Source organism: Syngnathus leptorhynchus, chromosome 4, assembly GCF_054491065.1.
Source record: "Syngnathus leptorhynchus isolate UIUO chromosome 4, UIUO_Slep, whole genome shotgun sequence".
Classification (NCBI taxonomy): Eukaryota; Metazoa; Chordata; class Actinopteri; order Syngnathiformes; family Syngnathidae; genus Syngnathus; species Syngnathus leptorhynchus.
Window position 1 is genome coordinate 18,941,083 of NC_141198.1, and position 18,336 is coordinate 18,959,418.

Consider the following 18,336-nt stretch of genomic DNA (forward strand, 5'->3'; position numbering starts at 1 on the left):
TCCAACGTGAAACGCTCAAAAGGCATCAGCACTTTTTGCCCCATTACCATCCTCATCACGTGAGCGCTCGTCTTCCCACCGACACCGAGCTTGCTTTTTTTCCCCCATTGAAATACGCTTCAACCATGCAGAATATCAATGTAACAGAAAGCCAGAATTGAAAAAGAAAATAGCAGAAATGTTTCGGACAAAATACTACCGAGAAAAAACCTTGCACGATGCCATTGCAGCAACTGCTCATTTGTTTGATATTATTGCTTATTATTGTCATATGAACAATGACAATCATACATAAATGAACATTTCGCACAAATATTTGAATCAATGACAATATTTTACTAGGGAAAAAACACACGAGAACGTTTATTCTAGTGTTCTTGAAGTAAGCGCTTGGGTTCTCGGCTATTATTTGGATTGTGCCGCCCTCTCGTGGACGTTGTGGAAGACGAATTATGTTAGTGTATTGCTATAATGAATGATTGGAAGTACAATAATTGTTCCAATGAGGGTCTCGGGTGAAGGAGCCTATACCATCGGATTTTTTTTTTTTTTGCAGGCAGGGCACATTTAGACTAACTGCCTTGAATGAGAGAGAGTCTCAAGTGTTTCTTTCAATCAATAGAATCTTTATTTGATTGAACATGTTGTGCATTCTGATTCAAAAGGCATCAATATACAGAAAAAGAAGACAGAGGATGGGTCGCAGCTAGAAATGTACAAAGAGAGGCAAAATCTTTACAATCGGCGACGGTACCGACCGACGAACAAACGAGTGCACGCCAGCTTTGACTGCTCTGAAAAACATTCACGGCAAACGAATCCGTACAGACCTTCTGAATGCAACAATATCACCTGCATCACAAAAAACAGCAAGCCTTTCCTTTGGATGCGACATAACACACACAATATACATATAGATATCTAGATAGATATAGATATCTAGAGAGCAGCATCACCCACCCACCCAACCACCCAACCACCCACCCAAGGCAACCGTGACCCTCATCATCAGCACCGCATCAAACAAAAGCAGTAGCGATCCTCCTCGGGAACGAGAGGCCGGAACGGGCCGCTACCGAACCGTGGCGTTTTCATCAAGAATGCTTTCGACCAGATCAGATTCAAGCGCACGCGAGTGTAATCATTTGTCAATAGTGACACAGAAGGGAAATAAAAAGACAAGAGGCCATCAAACAATGCAACAGACTGTATGAAGGAGATTATTGAAGGCACGCAACGCACAAACAGTCCATGCTCAGGTTTAGTAGGGGATCTGGTTTTGGTAGTACTGGATCATGTCGTAGGTTCGACTCCTGTGGGTAAAATCACAAGAGACAATTGGCAAACAACAAGTCGATGGAACTTAAAAGAAGCCAAATGCGAGCAGCCCACCTGCTGCTCAGGAAGCAATTCTGGATGACTTTGATCATGAAAGCGGCTGCTTCTTTCTCACTCAAACCGGGGTTGAAGCGCTGCCTGCGACCACCCACAAGTCAAGGTTTTAGGCCAATACGGAGTGTGACACTAGACGTCGGTCGCCAATGCTAGACCTTGTTGTTTTGTTTGCTTCGCGTCTGCGTTTAAACTGAAGCTCAAGGTAGTGCTGATATTTTCTTCATACAAAATGGAAACTCACTTGAGCAACTTGATGGTTTGCCCTCTGAAACAGGGGAGTCCCGTGTCCAACATGAGGTTCACCAGGGAGACCACACCATCCATGTAAGGTCTAAATTGGCCAGTGCCATCGCGTGGTGAGCGTCGTTTTGGCACAGGAAGTCGTTTGGGCAGGCGGGCGCAGCACTACTCACCTGACTGCGAGGTAACCCCTCACGCACATCTCCATGAACCACTTGAAGGGCGTGGCCTCCATCTTGCCCCCCATGATCATCACCATCTCGTCCGTCAGCTTGATGTCAGGCTCCCAGCCCAGGTTGCCGCCGGGGGAGCTTTCGAACATGAAGCCAAAGTCTGCCGATGCCAACGCGCAGCCAACTGTTACGCGGAGGCCACTTTGCATTCAAAGAATTGATGAGAAATGCTCATTTGCATTGCTAATCTTGTTTGTCTGACTACCTAGGTTTGTTTCTGCAAAGCAACAGAAATAACCCAATGCAAAGAATAGAGAGACAAAAAGCAACATACCGATGTGGATGAGGTGGCCTTGGCTGTCCAGCATGATGTTGCCGTTGTGGCGGTCTTTAATCTGCAGCAGGAAGAGCAGCAGGCTGTACGCCGCCATGCTACGAATGAAGTTGTAGCGCGCCTGCGAGGACAAACGCAAAGCGGGGGGGAGTCTCGTCTCGTCTCATCTCACCCGGCCGCTCATTGGCTACCAACCGACGCTACCTTCTGGAACGCCAGCGTGGATTCATCGCCGTACTGGTTGCGGAAATAATCATACATGCCGAAGTCCGTTTGGCGGCCGAGCTGATCCCGAGACTTGCAGTCGGGAATGCACTCGATCACGCCGCACTAGCATTAGGGGGGGGGGGGGGGGGGGGCATTTGACATAAGCGCCAGCCGGCAAGTTGATTGGGCATCCTTTTTTGAGGCGCTCTTACCCCTGGAGCTGTGGCCACCACCCTGTACGGGAACACGTAGAGGTCCAAGCCCACCAGCTGAAAGATGTTCTTGAACAGACTGATGATTTGAAGCGCAAGCATGTCCTAAACACAAAGACGACATTTGTAAATAGGAGCTCATTCGAGTGGGGTCAGCGGAAGAGGTCAGTACTTGTCGGCAGTCGTCGCCCACTTTAAAGATGGCCGCCTGCCAACAGATTGGCTTGGCCTCTTCTCGGCTTTTCTCCTCATCGGCAGAGTCGGAGCGGCAGCGCAGACCTGAAGGGAAGACAGCCGGAAGCCATATTCTCGCTTCCTTTAAAGCCACGATAAACCCATCAACTGGACTTCCTCAGGCGAGTGAGCAAGAGCTCCACCAGCCCAGCCATCATGAGCACATTCTCCCGTGGCACCATTGAGAGCGGCCGGCAACAGCTTCATACTCCATCCAGGCAGGCTGTTGGGATCCTGAACTCTCTCTCACCGCCCTGGGTCCTGGCCTGGCCCGCCTTTCTTGCACTACTCTGGCGCTGTATTGGGACTGTCTGTCTGTCTGTCTGTCTGCTGTATGCACACTCGCTCCGTTTTTGCTCCTCTCATTTCTATCGCTCGCTCTCGTTTGTTTGTTCATTGTATGTGCCTTCTCGTTTGTGGTAAGGCAATTTCCACCTCGGAAAGGGACAATAAAGCGGACTTCGCTCGGCGTTCTGAAGCAATCTATCTCGGAGGACGATACCTTCTTTTTCCAGCTCGCTGACGCCACATCTCTTGACTTTGAATTTGGCCAGGTAGGGAGCTTTGGCAGCACTGGACAGACACAAATTTGACCGGGTGTGACTTTTTGATGTGTGTGCTAAATGAATGCTGAGCGTTCAGTGGCAACACCTCTGCATGGGGGTCCCTGATTTGTAGTCTATATCCAACACGATGGCCTCCGGGTTGCTGGGTAGATAGCAGCCAGGCTGGACTTTGATTTGGGATAGCGCCTCCAGGCAGGCCTTTTTCCGCTCCTCCCCTTTGGGAACAGGTCTGGTCGGGACAAACAAAGTCTCTCACAGAATGACTCGACACCGCGGGTGACAGCTCGCCTCTGTTGTCGTTCACAAGGGGGATGATTGGCCTAATGAGAACCGAGGGGAGTTTTGTCATCCCGCCGGAGTGGGACAAATAACGAGCTCCCTCCGGTGAGCCGCTTCCAATCAGCGGAACGAAGAGCCAAACATTGGAACACACGGGAAAAGTCCACATAGTAAACCGAGGCCTATTTGTCTGCTCTTCGCAGCTTCTTTGAACGCGTGTTGGTCGTACTTGATAGTGGCTGACACGTTGGTGACCTTATTGAAAAAGTCAAACTCTCGCTGGTAGAAGTCCTTGGCTGGTCCGGACAAGCCGCCTGTGATCTCCTCCACCATTTGCTCCAACTGCTCGCCAATGTCGGCTGCAGTGGGGGGGGGGGGGGAAGCGCGCGCGAGAGAAGATTGAATTTTTACGTGCCCACTTTGTTGTGAGATGAGCCTTCTCTTACGGTCTTTCTGGTGGGCCTCTTCATCCAGGTAGATGTTGGTCTTCATGTTCCAGATGAATTGATGGGCGAGGAGCTGGGACTTCTGAGCAGCCCACAGGATGTATTCTCTCACGTAACCCATCTAGACGGCCAGATAACGAGACTGGGTTGCGGTGAAAAGGAAGCACAAGCAACGGCCGCTGCTATGTCGGAGATGGACTGGGCCGTTAATGCCTTTCGTCTTTATCGTTGTGAACCGATTTGGTCTGGCTTCATATAGTCAGTCACCTTGTCGTAACGAAGCGCCTGGACAATTTGCGGAATGTAAAACAAGATGGCGTCCTAGAAAAAGCAGTCAAAAGAAGTTGAAAACATTCCAGCGGCCCCTGGAAATGTCAAGGTGAGAGTTGCCGTGCGAGCGTACAGGAGGAAAAGAGCGGAGTACTTTGACCCCGTATTGAGCCGTGAGCGGGTGAGGCGGGTACATGGAGGAGAAGTAGGACAGTCCCGTGGGTGGATCGGCGGGCGCCCAGCACAGGATGTGACTCAGCTCGGGAGAGTCGGCGTCGATGGTGTGCCACGTCACTAGGAACTGTGGACAAATGGACCCCGGGTATGAATGAATATTTTGCACACGGCGGCGGCAATGAACGACAGCATAGAAAGCCGCCTTTGTTGTCCTTCCTGCCAACACGTGGGAGAGGCTCATCGAGCGCTCTCATTAAGAGAAGCCGGGTCACGGATAGCTTAGCACTTTCAAATGCTAACGTACAGGTCAAAGATGTTGAGTAGAAACCATTTCGCACCTAGAGCCTTTCCTGGAGCTAGAGAAGACGAAAGGATGGGCAATCTTGGCTCACCTTTGAACCAATCCATTAAGGATTGAAGAATGACTACAATTTTGCGGGACTACTTTAGGCAAGGGCCTCCTTGGTCGAGGAGCTCACCTTGACTGCCTCAGGGACGTCGCACACAGCGGCTGGATCCAAACGCACCAGACGGGTCACCTCCAACACAATGGCTTCCGTGTGTTTAAACCTTGAGGACAAAGCCAGGACATATCACATGGATCATTCCAAAGCGAAATAAATGGCTGCAAACCTGGCAGGAAGCTGCAGCGCCAGGTAGGGCGCAATGCTCCACGCCAGATTGACGTTATCCTTCCACTGTTTCTCCGTCAAGCTGATGTATTTGGACCTCCAGTTGCTGATGCTGGTCTCCACAGACTGCTCTGTGGCGATGGCCAGCTCTTGAGTCGACAAGGGGTTGTACCATGTGGTCAGACGCTCAATTTCGCTGGCCTACGATACGGCAAAAACCAAGCGGTGAATTCCTGCTTTTTTCCGATTGACGACGACGCCATCAAACATATAAATACCAGTAAAGCCAGTAAAAGGGTACGACGTTTCATGTAGTACTTGTGCAGTTGAGAGCCTCGGTTGCTTTTTTTGGAGAGGCCTTTGACGTTACAGGAGAAACATATCAGCCATCTTTTTCCTCTTTTGACAGACACGGTGAGACTTGTCCAACCTGATTTCTTAGATATGGTGGACATCCCGGAGGACAGAGGGTAGGTGTTAATCCATCCCTGAGCCACCTGCTGCCTCTGACCCACGGCCGCATCCAGGTTACTGCGGCTGTCCGTCACCCCCATCACTGTCAAGCTGTTGACCGACATGTCTTGCGGATCTAATGAAATCATGGCATCAGAGCACATTCTTGCCACAACACCTGGCCAATCCAAACAGAAAAATAGCTCCTTCGTTCCATTGAGTCGGAATAGGTATGGAAAAGGAGCCAACCTGGGGGAACCAGCTGGTTGGCAGCCAGATACTTTTTGTCCGACTGCAGGCAAGCGTAGAACTTGATCACGATGCCGATATCTTCTCTCAACCTCTGATCAGCTTGAGTGGGAAATTTGGGAGTGACACTAAAACAAAAGCAAACGAGTTCACCGACAGAGACCGACAGGGGGGTCCTGCCCTGCCCTAAATGAGTTCACCGACAGAGACCGACAGGGGGGTCCTGCCCTGCCCTGCCCTGCCCTGCCCTGCCCTGCCCTGCTCCTCTTTTCTACCTGAAATAGTCAAAAGCTGTGGAATAGATCTTCTCTCGCAAGACGTTCTTGACGGTGGCGTTGGTCACCACGTCAGCGTGCAGGAGAGTCAAACCCAGAGTGAGCAGTCTACAAAATGAAGCAGACAGACCGAGTCAGCGAGCGAGCGAGCGAGCGAGGTAGGTCCTTGTGCTCAGCACGCCCTTTCAAAGCATCAGACGGCGGCGCACCGAAATCTTGGCCCGATAGCTGCCACGTGGGTGTTCAAGCGGCTTTTGGCTCCTCCCACGCTCAGAGACAGCGACCTCTGCAGGATGGTGGTGAAAATCTCCACTTGGTCCGAGCTGCTGTATTTGGCTATTTCGAACCTCTGCACCAGAAACTGGAAGAAGATAAAGACAAGACAAGACAAGACATAAAACATAAGACAAGATATAAGATAAGATAAGATAAGATAAGACCGTCTCGGGATACAACAGACATCCCTGACCTCTATCCACAGGAAGTGGGGTATGACGTCGGGTGCGCAGGGTGCGGGCTGGCTCTCTTCCGACACAGCCAGGGGGCCCGCCTCCGCCTTGGCGACGGAGAACAGACCCATCTTCAGCTCAACCGTCATCTGCCAAGCGCCTGCCATCTCACGCATGAACTGGACACAAAGCACAAGATTGATTCACCAGTCATTTGGAAGCTACGCTACGCTACTCACCGGAACTTCAACGCCGTCGTGTGCGGCCAGGAGCCACTCCCAGCACGCGATGGCCGTTTCCATGCCATGTTCGGTGAACATCTTCAGGGGCGACCAGCAAAGATGGTGCAACAGTGGAGGATGGCAGTCTGGCAGCCAAAAAGGAGGAGTCCCTTCAAAATGCTTTTACAGATCCACAGTGTTTTACAGTGCAGAATGCAGTGCTGACTTTTGGTGATTATTAGCAAGGCCGCCATCTTGAACATGGCCCGCGTGAAAGCCTCCGGATCTCGGCTGTCCAGAGCGCTCGTCGTCTGCTCAATCATCAACTCGTTCAGGTCCGATTGACTGCGCGTCGCCTCGGAAAACTGGATCATACCGGCAACCTGGTAACAAACGCATCTTTGATACATTCTCGATAGGGAACGGGAGCAATAATAATAATAATAATAAGGCCGTATCACGTCAGTCGGGCTCTTTACATCGAGAGGACGTCAAGCGAGCCAGAAATATGACACGTCGACAACTTAACAAAAGGCAGCATTCCGATTCATATTGCATTTGCTTGCGGAATACGAGTTCGGCCGGCAGCGGCAAATCTCAAAGGGCGGCCGGCCATTTTGCCACTGTCGACTGAAAATGGCTCAGCTTCAGAAAAGTAACGAGTCGTGATCGCTTGTGACCTGGCGACTGGGATCGGAACACCGGGCTCCGCTCCCCAGAACGTTTGATGACAAAGAAAACGCGGGGGTTGACTTCTACTTTCAACTCCTAAGAACGCTTACACGACAAACAAACAAAAGTAGAGCATACCTCCCCAGTGTATCGGTTACGCAGGTTGAGAGAGGCCATGAAGTTGGAGTAATCTTTTTTCACACACGCAGGTCTCTCTGTCAGCTGGGTGTTCTGCAAAATATGTCATTTGTGTTGTGGCTAAGCAGAGGACAACTGTGGCTTGCAAGCCCCCGCCTCATTGCGATTTTTCTTCAAACCAACCTGAGCCAAACAAACCACCATTGCGCCCAAGCAAAATCCGTAAAGCAGCCAATCGACCAGCCGGGTAGTTTGACAGAGACAAATAAAACTAATGAAGCAAATGAAAGACGCAAATAGCGTAAAAGCAAGCCGGAGAACACCTATGCCGTGCCGTGCCGTGCCGTGCCGCACGTAGGCACGACAAAAATGGATTGGGAGCGCCAATGGAAATCAACATTATTCCAATAGACAATACCACTAACACAAGTAAACACATCAACGTGCAAAAAAAAATAAAAATAAATAAATAAATATGTTGCCTGCAAGCGGCTAAAGAGCACATTTGCTGTTAGCCATTGAAAAAGGTACAGAAGTTTGCTGGATTTTCGACACGAGTAATCTTTAGGCTCAGCTAAGTTGGCCCAGATGCAATATTTATTGGCAACTGCACACAAAGGGGCCCAAGCGTATGTGTGCGTGAGAGAGAGAGACTCACGCCCAGAGTGGTACTCTGCCTGTTGTAGCCTGCAAAGTGCAAGATGCTCTCCGTGGCCATGGCCAGGCCCGTGTGCTGGGACAGACCCGACACCCAGTTCTGATGCTTGTTCAAGTACTCCTGCCCGACACAAAACAATCAAATGTTCACAGATACATGCTGGATCCTTTTCAGCGAGTTGGTGAAAGACACACCTGCAGGTGTGACTTTGTGACCGAAGGGGCCCATTTCATTGCTTCTTTCAGGATCTCCCCACAGCGAGCAGCAAAGTCCTTCACGATGCTCTGAGAAGGGTGCAAATAATCCAATCAATAAATGCGATTACCGCACGAGTGAAAACAGAAAAGCATTTAGAGACGGCGAAGAAATAACTAGACCGGTAGGTTGGGTAAAAGTAACAAAAGCAAATAAAGTATCACTGAATTCAAAGTCCATAATTGTGCTGTACTAAAGTAAAAACCTTGAACAGCACTTTGTTAGTTTTTTTTTTTTTTCTCTTCTCCCAATATACGTTCAGTTGCGAGTGTAGGATATTTTGATTTGCCAAGCACTAAACTAGGCAGCGCAGCGCTGCCCTCTAGCGGACACAACAACATACCTCTCTGGCCTCATACGTATCCGGTACGGTAACGCTGTACGGAGTATCGGGAATGTCATAATAAGGCTCGTCCTTGTGGATGTCCTGAACAAGTGGAAAACATCACTTTCGACTCCAGCTTCTATTTTGTGGAACAACCAAAATACTTACTGCACTTAGAGACAGCGAGAGGGTCTGCAAAATGTCTAACATGGTCTTCAGCACGCGGCCATTCCAAAGCAGATGTGGGAATCTGGTCAAAGCAGGAGACACAAACATCCGATACTAACACGCCTGATGCAGTCAAGGCGACGGGAAGAGGAAGACAACTCACGTCTCGGCCAACCCCGAAAGATATTTATCCGCCACCCTGCGGATCCTCTTGTGGGTGTGGTTGAAATTAATCAGCAAGAATTGGGCATGACGCTCCAGTTCCTCTTCGTGCTCTTTGGTCTTTGGCTGGAAGAAAAAAATCCAAATGTTGCTGAATCAAATGCAAAAGGAAAAAGACGCACTCACCTTGTCAGCCATCATTTGAAGGAAAACGTCAAACACCTTGTCGCCGACACAAATGATGCACTGCATCATTCCTGATGATGACACGGAACAGGAATTTGGGGAAGATGAAAAATAATAATAATGATTCCCAAAAAAAAAAGCCTTACCGGATTTGTCTTTCTGAATGGCTTTGTCTTCGAAATAGCGAAACATGACCTGGAAGCGGTCAGGATCGTTGGAGTGTAGCATCCTACAAGAAAATCAAACAAGCAAAAATGCATCCTTTAATAAACACAAGCCTGCTGATGTGGCTTCTTCGAAGAAAAGGATCAACTCTTGTCTCTGGTTTTAGGTTTGGTTTTTTTACACATCAGTGTGCACCATCTGCTAAATTTAGCACTCGCTATCGGTCGCTAGTTTCTGATTTTTCCTGACCTCATATATTCTAATCTGTACACCGAGAGAAGATACGTGGACATGGCAAAATCAAGCTTGTTGATAAGGGCAGATGCTTCCGGGGAGGGGTCCAAGAGATTGTTGATGGTCGCCCGCAACTCGTTCAACTCTGCCTGGGAGGGGGGAGAAGAGAGGAGGGGAGGAGAGGAGAAGAGATGCTTTCAACAAGCATGCAAGGCAAGGTGGATGGCGCTTTGGTGGGCAGGCACTACCGCCGTGACGGTGTCATTTTTCAAGGCAGAGTTGTACTGCAGTTCCGAGCGAAGGGGCTCCCCGCTGGGGAAGGTCAGCAGAGGAGACTTGGTGGCAATTTCACAAACACCTTCATACCACTCCTTGGGCCAGAGACCTGCAAAGACACGACTCAGGATACACAACAAACACCGAACTATATTGGTCACCATTTGCAGTGACCCGAACACAGCAAAATGTTTCTAAAGCTGTGCTAAAGCTCTTCATCCCACCTGATCCTTCCACAGCAAAACCCATGACCACCGAGTACAACCAAAAGTCTCGAAACAGCTTCTGGAGGCGGGGCTTAGCTTCTTTGATTGGCGGCAGTCGTCTGGTCAACTGCGAATTCAAAATGGAATGAATGAACGGATCCATTCCGATAATCATTCCTAAAAGAAAATCAATAACACATATTTGAGATATATATATATATATATTTTTTTTTTTTTTTCGGTATCGCCAGAGAATGAATAGCTGAAGTGAGTTCAGGCAAATGTTATTGAGTCACAGGACTTTTGGGTCTGTTTGATCTGGTGTGTTTGTTCAGCAGGAGACCACGTCAAAGTTCAATCACTGCTTGCGAAAACAAACACACACGACAGACAGCACACGGCCAAGGTAAGAAGACACTGGGGAAACGTCGACAACTTGGAATTTGTTACGTCTCGTTTCATTGCGGCAGATCGTATTGCGTGTACGTTGAACGAGCTTTTCCACGTTGCCCCTTTCAAGATGCAGTTGATAGTGAGAGTGGTCTCGGTGGCCTGCTGCCTACTGCTCAGTCCGGCGCTGGCTGCCATCAAAGACCTCACGTCACACTTTAGTCCCTCCGACCCGCAGCCCAGAGGCTTCCAAGCCACGGGGGCAGGAGATATGGACGACGTCCCCTTGGAGTTCCACAAGGAAAACACCATCACCAATGACCTGGTCTTTGACGGCTTTGAGGACCAGGATTACATTGATTTTGATAAGATCCTGTTGACGGGCAGTGACGACTACATGTGAGTAACCATTTAAGACTTTTTAGGCAATGGAATAAAAAATAAACCAAATAACCAAAAACATCGCACCCACGCATCGACATTTTCCAGCGAAGGAGACGAGATCGACGAGATCGCCACCCCCGCCCCGGACATCGACATATTCGCCGAACCGTCCGACCCCAAAATCCGCCGTGCCAGACTCCTGCGGCTCTTTCACGGTCGTTCCCGCCTCCAACGCCTCAACATCGCCAACGCCCTATTCGGGTTCAACCTCTATCGGAGTCTCCGTAACGACGTCAACCAGAGCGACAACATTTTACTGGCGCCGGCCGGGATCTCCATCGCCATGGGCATGATGGCTTTAGGAGGCGGAGCCGCCACGCGGGAACAGATCTACAAAGTTCTGGGCTTTGCTGAATTTGTCAACGCCAGCAGTCACTACGACGACAACACGGTGCATAAGCTCTTCAGGAAGTTGACTCACAGGCTCTTCCGGAGAAACTACGGCTACACGCTACGCTCCGTCAACGACGTCTACGTCAAGAAGAACGTCTCGGTTAAAGATGCTTTCCGCGCCGAGACCAAGGCTTATTATTTCGCCGAGCCGCAGTCGGTGGACTTTAGCGACGCGGCCTTCTTGGACAAAGCGAACCGTCGAATCCTAAAGCTCACCAAGGGACTGATCAAGGAGCCGCTTAAGAGCGTGGATCCCGATATGGTGCTCATGCTGCTCAACTACTTGTACTTCAAAGGTGGGCCGTCGGAAAAAAATGGAGTCATTTTTCACGTCCCGATAGCATAACCCCGTGTATCTTGCGCGAGCAGGCACATGGGAACAGAAATTTCCCAAAGAGATGACCCACTACCGCAACTTTCGAACCAATGACAAGACGAGCGTTCGAGTGCCCATGATGACCAACAAGGGCAACTACCTGGCCGCTGCCGACCACGAACTTGATTGCGACGTCCTACAGGTGAGCTGGAGCGCTCCCTTTTTGTTTTCTTTGATTTAGCGAGCGCCATCGAGGCCAATCGTTTGCGTTGTGTCAAACCTAACCCCAACCCTTTTCAGCTCCCCTATTCGGGCCACATCAGCATGCTCATAGCTTTGCCCAGGAAAATAACGGGCATGAGGAACTTGGAGCAGGAGATCTCGCCCACGGTGGTCAACAAGTGGCTGGATAACATGACAAACAGGTGAGCGGCTTCCTTGGGACATTTTCAACATCGCCACGGCACGTCTACCAGATGCTGATTTCTGGAGTCCCCGGCAGGACCCGCGAGGTGGTGATTCCTCGCTTTAAACTGGAGCAGAACTATGACTTGATAGTCAATCTGAAGGAAATGGGTCTCACCGACTTGTTCCGGGACGGGGCAGACTTTTCCGGAATGACCTCGGATAAAGTCGGCTTGAACAAGGTGAGTGGGAAGAAGTGGGCAGAGGAGAGACGTGGCTTTGTCTGACGCACGCTTCTCGGAAATTCTCCTCAAGCTTAAGCACCAGGGAAGCATCACCGTCAACGAGGAAGGAACCGAGGCGGCCGCTCTGACCCAGGTGGGCTTCATGCCCCTCTCTTCCCAGATCCGCTTCGTAGTGGACCACCCTTTCCTCTTCCTCATCTACGAGCACCGTACGAACTGCGTTGTGTTCATGGGCCGAGTGGTCAACCCGTCACGTAACTAAATTTGAAGAAGAAAAAAAAAAATGCGCTTCACATTGTTCCAGCCAATGGTAATGCCGGAGGTGGGAGTGGTGGGGGATATGAATGAACACGTGTTTGTTGGTGTAAAATGAGGAGATGTGATCCAAGCGTGTGTTTCTTGAAACTTGAGATCGCCAGGGTGAGGAGGTCACACAAGTTTTTCCGTCTCAATGTTATTTTTGCGGAGCTATTTCCAATCTGAATCCAAATTCAGAGTTGAATCCATTCAAAGAAAATATATACATATACGTCATAAAAAATTCCAAGAACGACAGAAATGGAAACTTCTTGTCCATCTGGGTAAATATTTCATCTCCAGTATGCAGCAATCAAGTTGGAAATATTACTTGAAAAGGCATCCACTCACCACAGCGATGACTGGGATGAGAACGCCAAGATTCCCAGCACTACTCGATGCCTGCGAGAACAAGAAAAGATGTTGGTTTTTTTTGGGCGATAGATAGCAAAGGTAGTGCAGTGCAAATGCGTCCACACGCATACCTTGAGCGCTGGCCCCTTATCTGACGCCCGCTCACTGGCTCGCTTCCCTTCCAGGCCGAGCTGGACAAAGAGTTCCAAAAGGTTCATCATGAGTTCATCCACCAGATGCTCCCCCTGCAGATTGGCCGCAATGTTGGCCAAAGCGTTGATGACAGCCAGCGAGCAGTGTCTTGTGAGGAAATACGAACAAGGCCGGCTTGAGCAAAGGCACGATCGATGAGCAACCTCATAGCAGCTTCTTTCGGTAGACGTGCCCTCTGACCTGTAGCCGTGATCTCTGGAGTCTCTAGTAGCCGAGTAGACGACTGAGCTGGCCTTCACGCTGATTTGTTGGAATAGGTTCCACACTTCCTGGTAGATGTATTGCTAGCGCACAGAAACCACGGATACAGTCTTTCGACATTTTGGAAGGATTCCACCCCCAAAAAAAATATTTAAAAAATTACAACAACAATGGAAAGTAGCTGGAGATACATAAGAGCACTCTATTTTGACGAAAGCCTCCAAGAGCCAAGAGCGGACGGATCTTTTAAGGCAAACAAAAGAGGACACACACGGACGGGCAGATGGTGGGTGGGTGCTTGGGACTCACATTCCCTGTGATGACCATGCAGCCCAGCTGGTCTATGATAAGTACATCCAGCTGGGACGGAGGTTGACAGAACTTCTGCTGCAAGATCTGCAGGATGTGCTCCATCACTTTTGGCGTGTCTCCCAGCGCCACGGCGATGTGGCCCAGCGTCCGGATGGTGTGATCTGGGATGAGGTGAGCGTCCCTGGATTGGCGAGCGAGGGGGGGAGGGAGGGAGGGAGGGAGGTTTGAAAAGAACAACGATCCGCTCACATGACGCAGACAGGCAGACAGGCAGACAGGCCGACAGACAGACAGACAGACAGACAGACAGACAGACAGACAGACAGTTACTCACTTGTCATTCTCCTGCGAAATGTACAAGCGGTTGGACAGACTGGCCAGAAAGGCCTCCACAATCACGTTGTCCATGGTCAAACCAGCTTTCAGACATCTGGGCGGGCAGACGGAATGTTTGCGAGATCATTTTCTCCCCACAGAGCTGGATCTTCCTGCGACCGACCTGCAAATGTTGTCGATGGAGATATCTCGCAGCTGCTCGTACATGGATTGTTGGTCCTTCTTGCCGGACAGAAGGTTGACTGTGGACTGAGCGTGCTCATTGGTGACGTTGATCCGGATTTCTCCAGTGCCTGGATTGCCCAAAGAGAAATCTTGACTTTATGTTTTATTGTACAGTAAGTGGTATTTTTTGGATGTATCTTTTGAGTTATATTGCGACATCAAATGGACAAAAGCGTTCCCCGCCCTGGATTGTTTTGAAGCCTCACTATTCAGTTCTTCTACGACAGTTAAGATCATCAAAACGTCACTCTCGGGGGTCCGAGGTGCACTCGTAACATTTTGTTGACAAAGTCAGAGGCAATGGATCGATCGATAGTAGCGGGTGACCTATCTTTTGCCGCCGGCTGGTCAATGACGGCGGCGGGCGGCGCCGATCGATACGGGGACGAGACACAGATGGGAAAGTGGCGGTGTCCACGTTTACCGCGTATATATATACCTGCGCTGTACTGGCTGTGGTACTTGTAGAGTTTGATGATGACGGGTGACGGAACCACCAGAAAGTCCCTGAGGGATGTTGTAGCAGAGTGCGCCACCACAGGAAACCTCTCACAAAGACGCCCCAGGCCCTGAGAGAGAGCCAGCACCAAAAGCAGGTCGTTTGCAATGGCAGAATGAATTTCTCATCAGTTTCTGACTTATTTCAGCTTGCTTTACCTGCAGACAACACATGAGCAAGGGCATGTGAGCGATGATGACTTTACTGGAGGTTTTGGACTGCAGCTTCTCTGTCAATTTGCTGCACAGGTTCTCAGCTCCTGTTCAAACAACATTGCAACGGGTCGAGTGGAAACCAAGCGCCCCGGCCACCCTCCTACTCAATTACCTTGCTCGTCTTTGACGGCCCACACCATGAGGTCCACGCAGGCTGCGTTGGCTTGGCAACGAAGCTTGAGGGGGCTCTGTCCCCCCCCCGGCAAACCCCCCGCGTCACGAAGGACGCGCTGCAACTCCGATTGGCTGCTGCTAAATTGCTCCAGGACAAAGTCGTGGACTTCCCGCACGAAAGCCGCTTGTAAGGCTGAGATCCAAAAAGCGGCGCAAAGTCAAACGGCTTCAAATGAGGAGTTTGGATCAAGCGCAAGTCATTTACCATTCATGTTGTATAGCGTGTCCCTCAGCATTTTGAACACGCACACGTAGAGAGGGTCACTGAAGCTTTTGTAATGGAGGCGGGTTCCGGGATTGGACTTCAGTGAAAACAACAAATCAGAAAATCGCTTCAATCCATGGACTCTTTTCCCTCCCTCCGCAACGCACATCCCCTTTACCTCCGTCACTTCAGCCACGGTCGCGTCCAGGGTTTTCAAAAACGATTCGGAAACAAATATCTTCACCTGAATGAAGAGAGTCGGAGGAAAAGATTTGGGGGGGGGGCGCGCTCGGCACGTTCGGCATCAATCGACGATAACGGCGGACGGCAAACCATGCTGAGGAGCCGCCTGAGCAGATCCACCGGAACCTCAACCTCATTCTCTCCCGCCCCCAAGAAGAGAGGGGAGACAGAGAAACTGGAGCTGACTGTGGAAAAATAGTAGTCGGGATCCGCCGCGCTGCTCTCTGGGAGATAGGAACCTGGAACGACAGCCAACAGCGGAGGCTCGGAGGAGAACCCGCATACAAAAAGCACTTTTACCTTCAAAGTAATGAGGGCCAGGCGTGGTGGGAGAGCAGGGCGAGTGGCCTCCCGCATCCGCGCAAACCTGAGACAATCAACCAACCAACCCGCTTTCAAGCTCAAGCCCACCACAGCAAAAGCAAAAGTCGCCTGTTGTGTGACCTGTGCGGCGGACGGGTCTGGGTTGGCTGCAGCGCGACGGCGCAGCGTGTCGCTCTGGTACACGGTCAGCAGGGAGTTGGGAATGATGGAGCGGAAGTCATTGAAGGATCGGCGCCGCACGCCCTCCGTTTCCTCCGCCACGCAATGAGTCCGAGGCCAGTGTTTGGGGAACAGCTTGGACAAGAGGGCTTGGTCGGTGACGCTGTAGCGGCCAAACGCTCGCGTCATGCCCAACAAGCTGGGCACCGTGTACCTGCACAGGTACACTACGGATTTGGGGGGGGGGGAGACTCTCAGGGCTTCTGAAGGCGTGACTTGCCCACCCATCAGTGATCCATGCGCGCGCTCATACCTTGGTCATGATTATCAGGCGTCTGGCACATCTCCTGCAACGACTGCATGACTTCCACGATGGTGTTGAATATCTGCAAAACATGGGGAAAACCTAAGCGTAGGATTGGGTCATCCATCCGCCTGCGTTGTGAAGCAGATTTGGCAGACTCACCTCTTGCCTGTTGTCTCGGTCCCTCTGAGCCACATCTGCCAAAAGGGTCACTAGACAGAAGCTGAAGTTTTCGGCGAGCGGGAGGAACTCTGGAGAACAGGTGGCGACGCACAAAAAAAACTCACCAAGGCAGTAAGAATGTACTCGACACTGCCTTGCAAAACAATTGGCGAGCAAATTGAACAGAATATTGGCCGGAGGAGTTTTGAAAGCAGAAGTGTGCGTGGGCGGATCTGAGCTGCCGTCACTGAAGTCATGTTGTTGTATATCTTTCGACAAGTGCGGTCAGAAGAAGCGCAAATCCTCCAACAAAATGGCCTACAAGAACTCCACGACGGTTTGGTTCCCCTGTAAGAGGATTGTCCTCACCCTTTCCTTTCTTTCCCGAGCCTTCTTCGATCCACCGGACACGTGGGAGGCCTCTCAGTAGGCTCAGCAAGTAGGGAACAAGCGCGTCTTTGTGCTGTTGGTGCCGGGCAAATGGTTACACACAAATGACGACAACAGCACTCTGTTTGAAAGAATAGGTAAGAATTTTTTTTTTTTTTTTTTTTTTTTTAAAGAGTTGCGGCACAGAAACAAATAGCTTTGACACGGAACGAGATGGAGTCATGTCAATGCAAAACATGACAAGGTCCGCCGATGCGCCAGGTTGAATGAGATGAAAGCAAGGTAGGTATCATCATATCTTATGGCCGTGCCAGTGTGCTTGACCTGACCTGACCCTACCTGTAAGCCAGATTCCACCAAAAAGACAGCCAGGGCCACGACGGCGTCGATGCGGCGCACGTCGAGTGAGAACACGCCTCGCGACTCCAATGGACACATACATTGTAGCTTCTGAACCTAAAAGCACACCAACAAACGGATTATTCACGCACTTAGGAGAGGAGCACTTTGACTGAGTATGCACAATTGCACACATTCGAGCGTCCCCTAGAATTGCGACACTGCAGCCAAAAGAGCCTTTCAATAAGATGGCAACAAAACACGGTTCCTTCCCTCAAACCTGTTTGACTGCAGTGCTTACCAACACGGACGGACTATTGATTCCGTCCGTCCGTCCGTCCGTCGGTCCCTGCGGTGCAACGCCAAACTAAACGCTTGTTTGCCATAGATCGCGAAGACAAACGAAAAGTCGATGAAAGCACAGTTACACCTGTCAAAAGTCAGCCAGTCATCAATGGAAGGAAGCCGCTGTCGCCCGATCGCCCGCCCGCCGCCAGTGCGGAAGCGAGCGAGCGAGCGAGCGAGCAGACAATTCCAGCGAGACATGTTGCTGTGCCTCCTCACCTTTTCCACCGGTGCTGGCTGGTGTGCGGCCAAAGAGCGTGCCAGCGACAGGACTGTGTTGAAATAAAAGCTTCTGTGGCCACCTCCTGTCACCGACATGTTTACCTCCTCCTCCTCCCTACCTCCCTCAATCGAGTGAGAAACGGACAGCCGCCGGCCCGCCCGCCCGCTCACTCGCGTTTTGGAAAGCGCAGTACGGACAGCCAAGGGGGACAAATTTCATTAAAAGGGCCCTTCCGTAATTCCTACTTTTCAACCAATGCAATGTCCTTTAAATCATGACACGTTGTGTACGATTGAATAGCAACCACCATTTTGTACCGTACTAATAATTGTAATGCGCAACTTGAAAATCCTGCTCTGCGAAGCT

General features: G+C 50.5%; 2 protein-coding genes across 3 annotated transcripts; one reads left to right on the top strand and one right to left on the bottom strand.

The window, feature by feature from the left end:
* Positions 1-614: 614 nt before the first annotated feature.
* pi4kab (phosphatidylinositol 4-kinase, catalytic, alpha b) lies at positions 615-18,335 on the bottom strand. Of its 2 annotated transcripts, none has more exons than XM_085909552.1 (54): positions 17,967-18,335; positions 17,403-17,519; positions 17,043-17,136; positions 16,674-16,762; positions 16,521-16,593; positions 16,169-16,434; positions 16,025-16,091; positions 15,815-15,963; positions 15,660-15,725; positions 15,482-15,578; positions 15,215-15,409; positions 15,046-15,146; positions 14,828-14,957; positions 14,327-14,456; positions 14,162-14,257; positions 13,825-14,008; positions 13,495-13,598; positions 13,233-13,401; positions 13,099-13,149; positions 10,276-10,384; positions 10,024-10,160; positions 9,791-9,924; positions 9,523-9,605; positions 9,377-9,447; positions 9,192-9,316; positions 9,029-9,110; positions 8,879-8,962; positions 8,475-8,564; positions 8,281-8,400; positions 7,623-7,715; positions 7,039-7,195; positions 6,831-6,958; positions 6,612-6,770; positions 6,352-6,503; positions 6,143-6,250; positions 5,868-5,995; positions 5,596-5,754; positions 5,444-5,523; positions 5,167-5,366; positions 5,013-5,103; positions 4,490-4,657; positions 4,354-4,407; positions 4,087-4,207; positions 3,870-3,999; positions 3,447-3,590; positions 3,298-3,368; positions 2,734-2,840; positions 2,562-2,666; positions 2,347-2,472; positions 2,143-2,263; positions 1,809-1,968; positions 1,637-1,726; positions 1,393-1,476; positions 615-1,313 (listed from the first exon to the last, which is right to left on the bottom strand). In XM_085909552.1, the coding sequence occupies exons 1-54, from the start codon at positions 18,063-18,065 to the stop codon at positions 1,262-1,264; spliced, it is 6,300 nt and encodes a 2,099-aa protein (XP_085765678.1). In that variant the 5' UTR covers positions 18,066-18,335; the 3' UTR covers positions 615-1,261. The 2 variants fall into 2 exon arrangements, with proteins under 2 accessions (XP_085765678.1, XP_085765679.1); XM_085909553.1 differs by lacking the exon at positions 17,967-18,335 and adding an exon at positions 17,704-17,840.
* serpind1 (serpin peptidase inhibitor, clade D (heparin cofactor), member 1) lies at positions 10,570-12,833 on the top strand. Its single transcript, XM_085909555.1, has 7 exons — positions 10,570-10,663; positions 10,778-11,046; positions 11,137-11,780; positions 11,854-12,002; positions 12,101-12,225; positions 12,303-12,447; positions 12,521-12,833. Exons 2-7 carry the CDS (start codon positions 10,778-10,780, stop codon positions 12,710-12,712), a joined length of 1,524 nt encoding a protein of 507 aa, XP_085765681.1. The 5' UTR covers positions 10,570-10,663; the 3' UTR covers positions 12,713-12,833.
* Position 18,336: the final 1 nt, after the last annotated feature.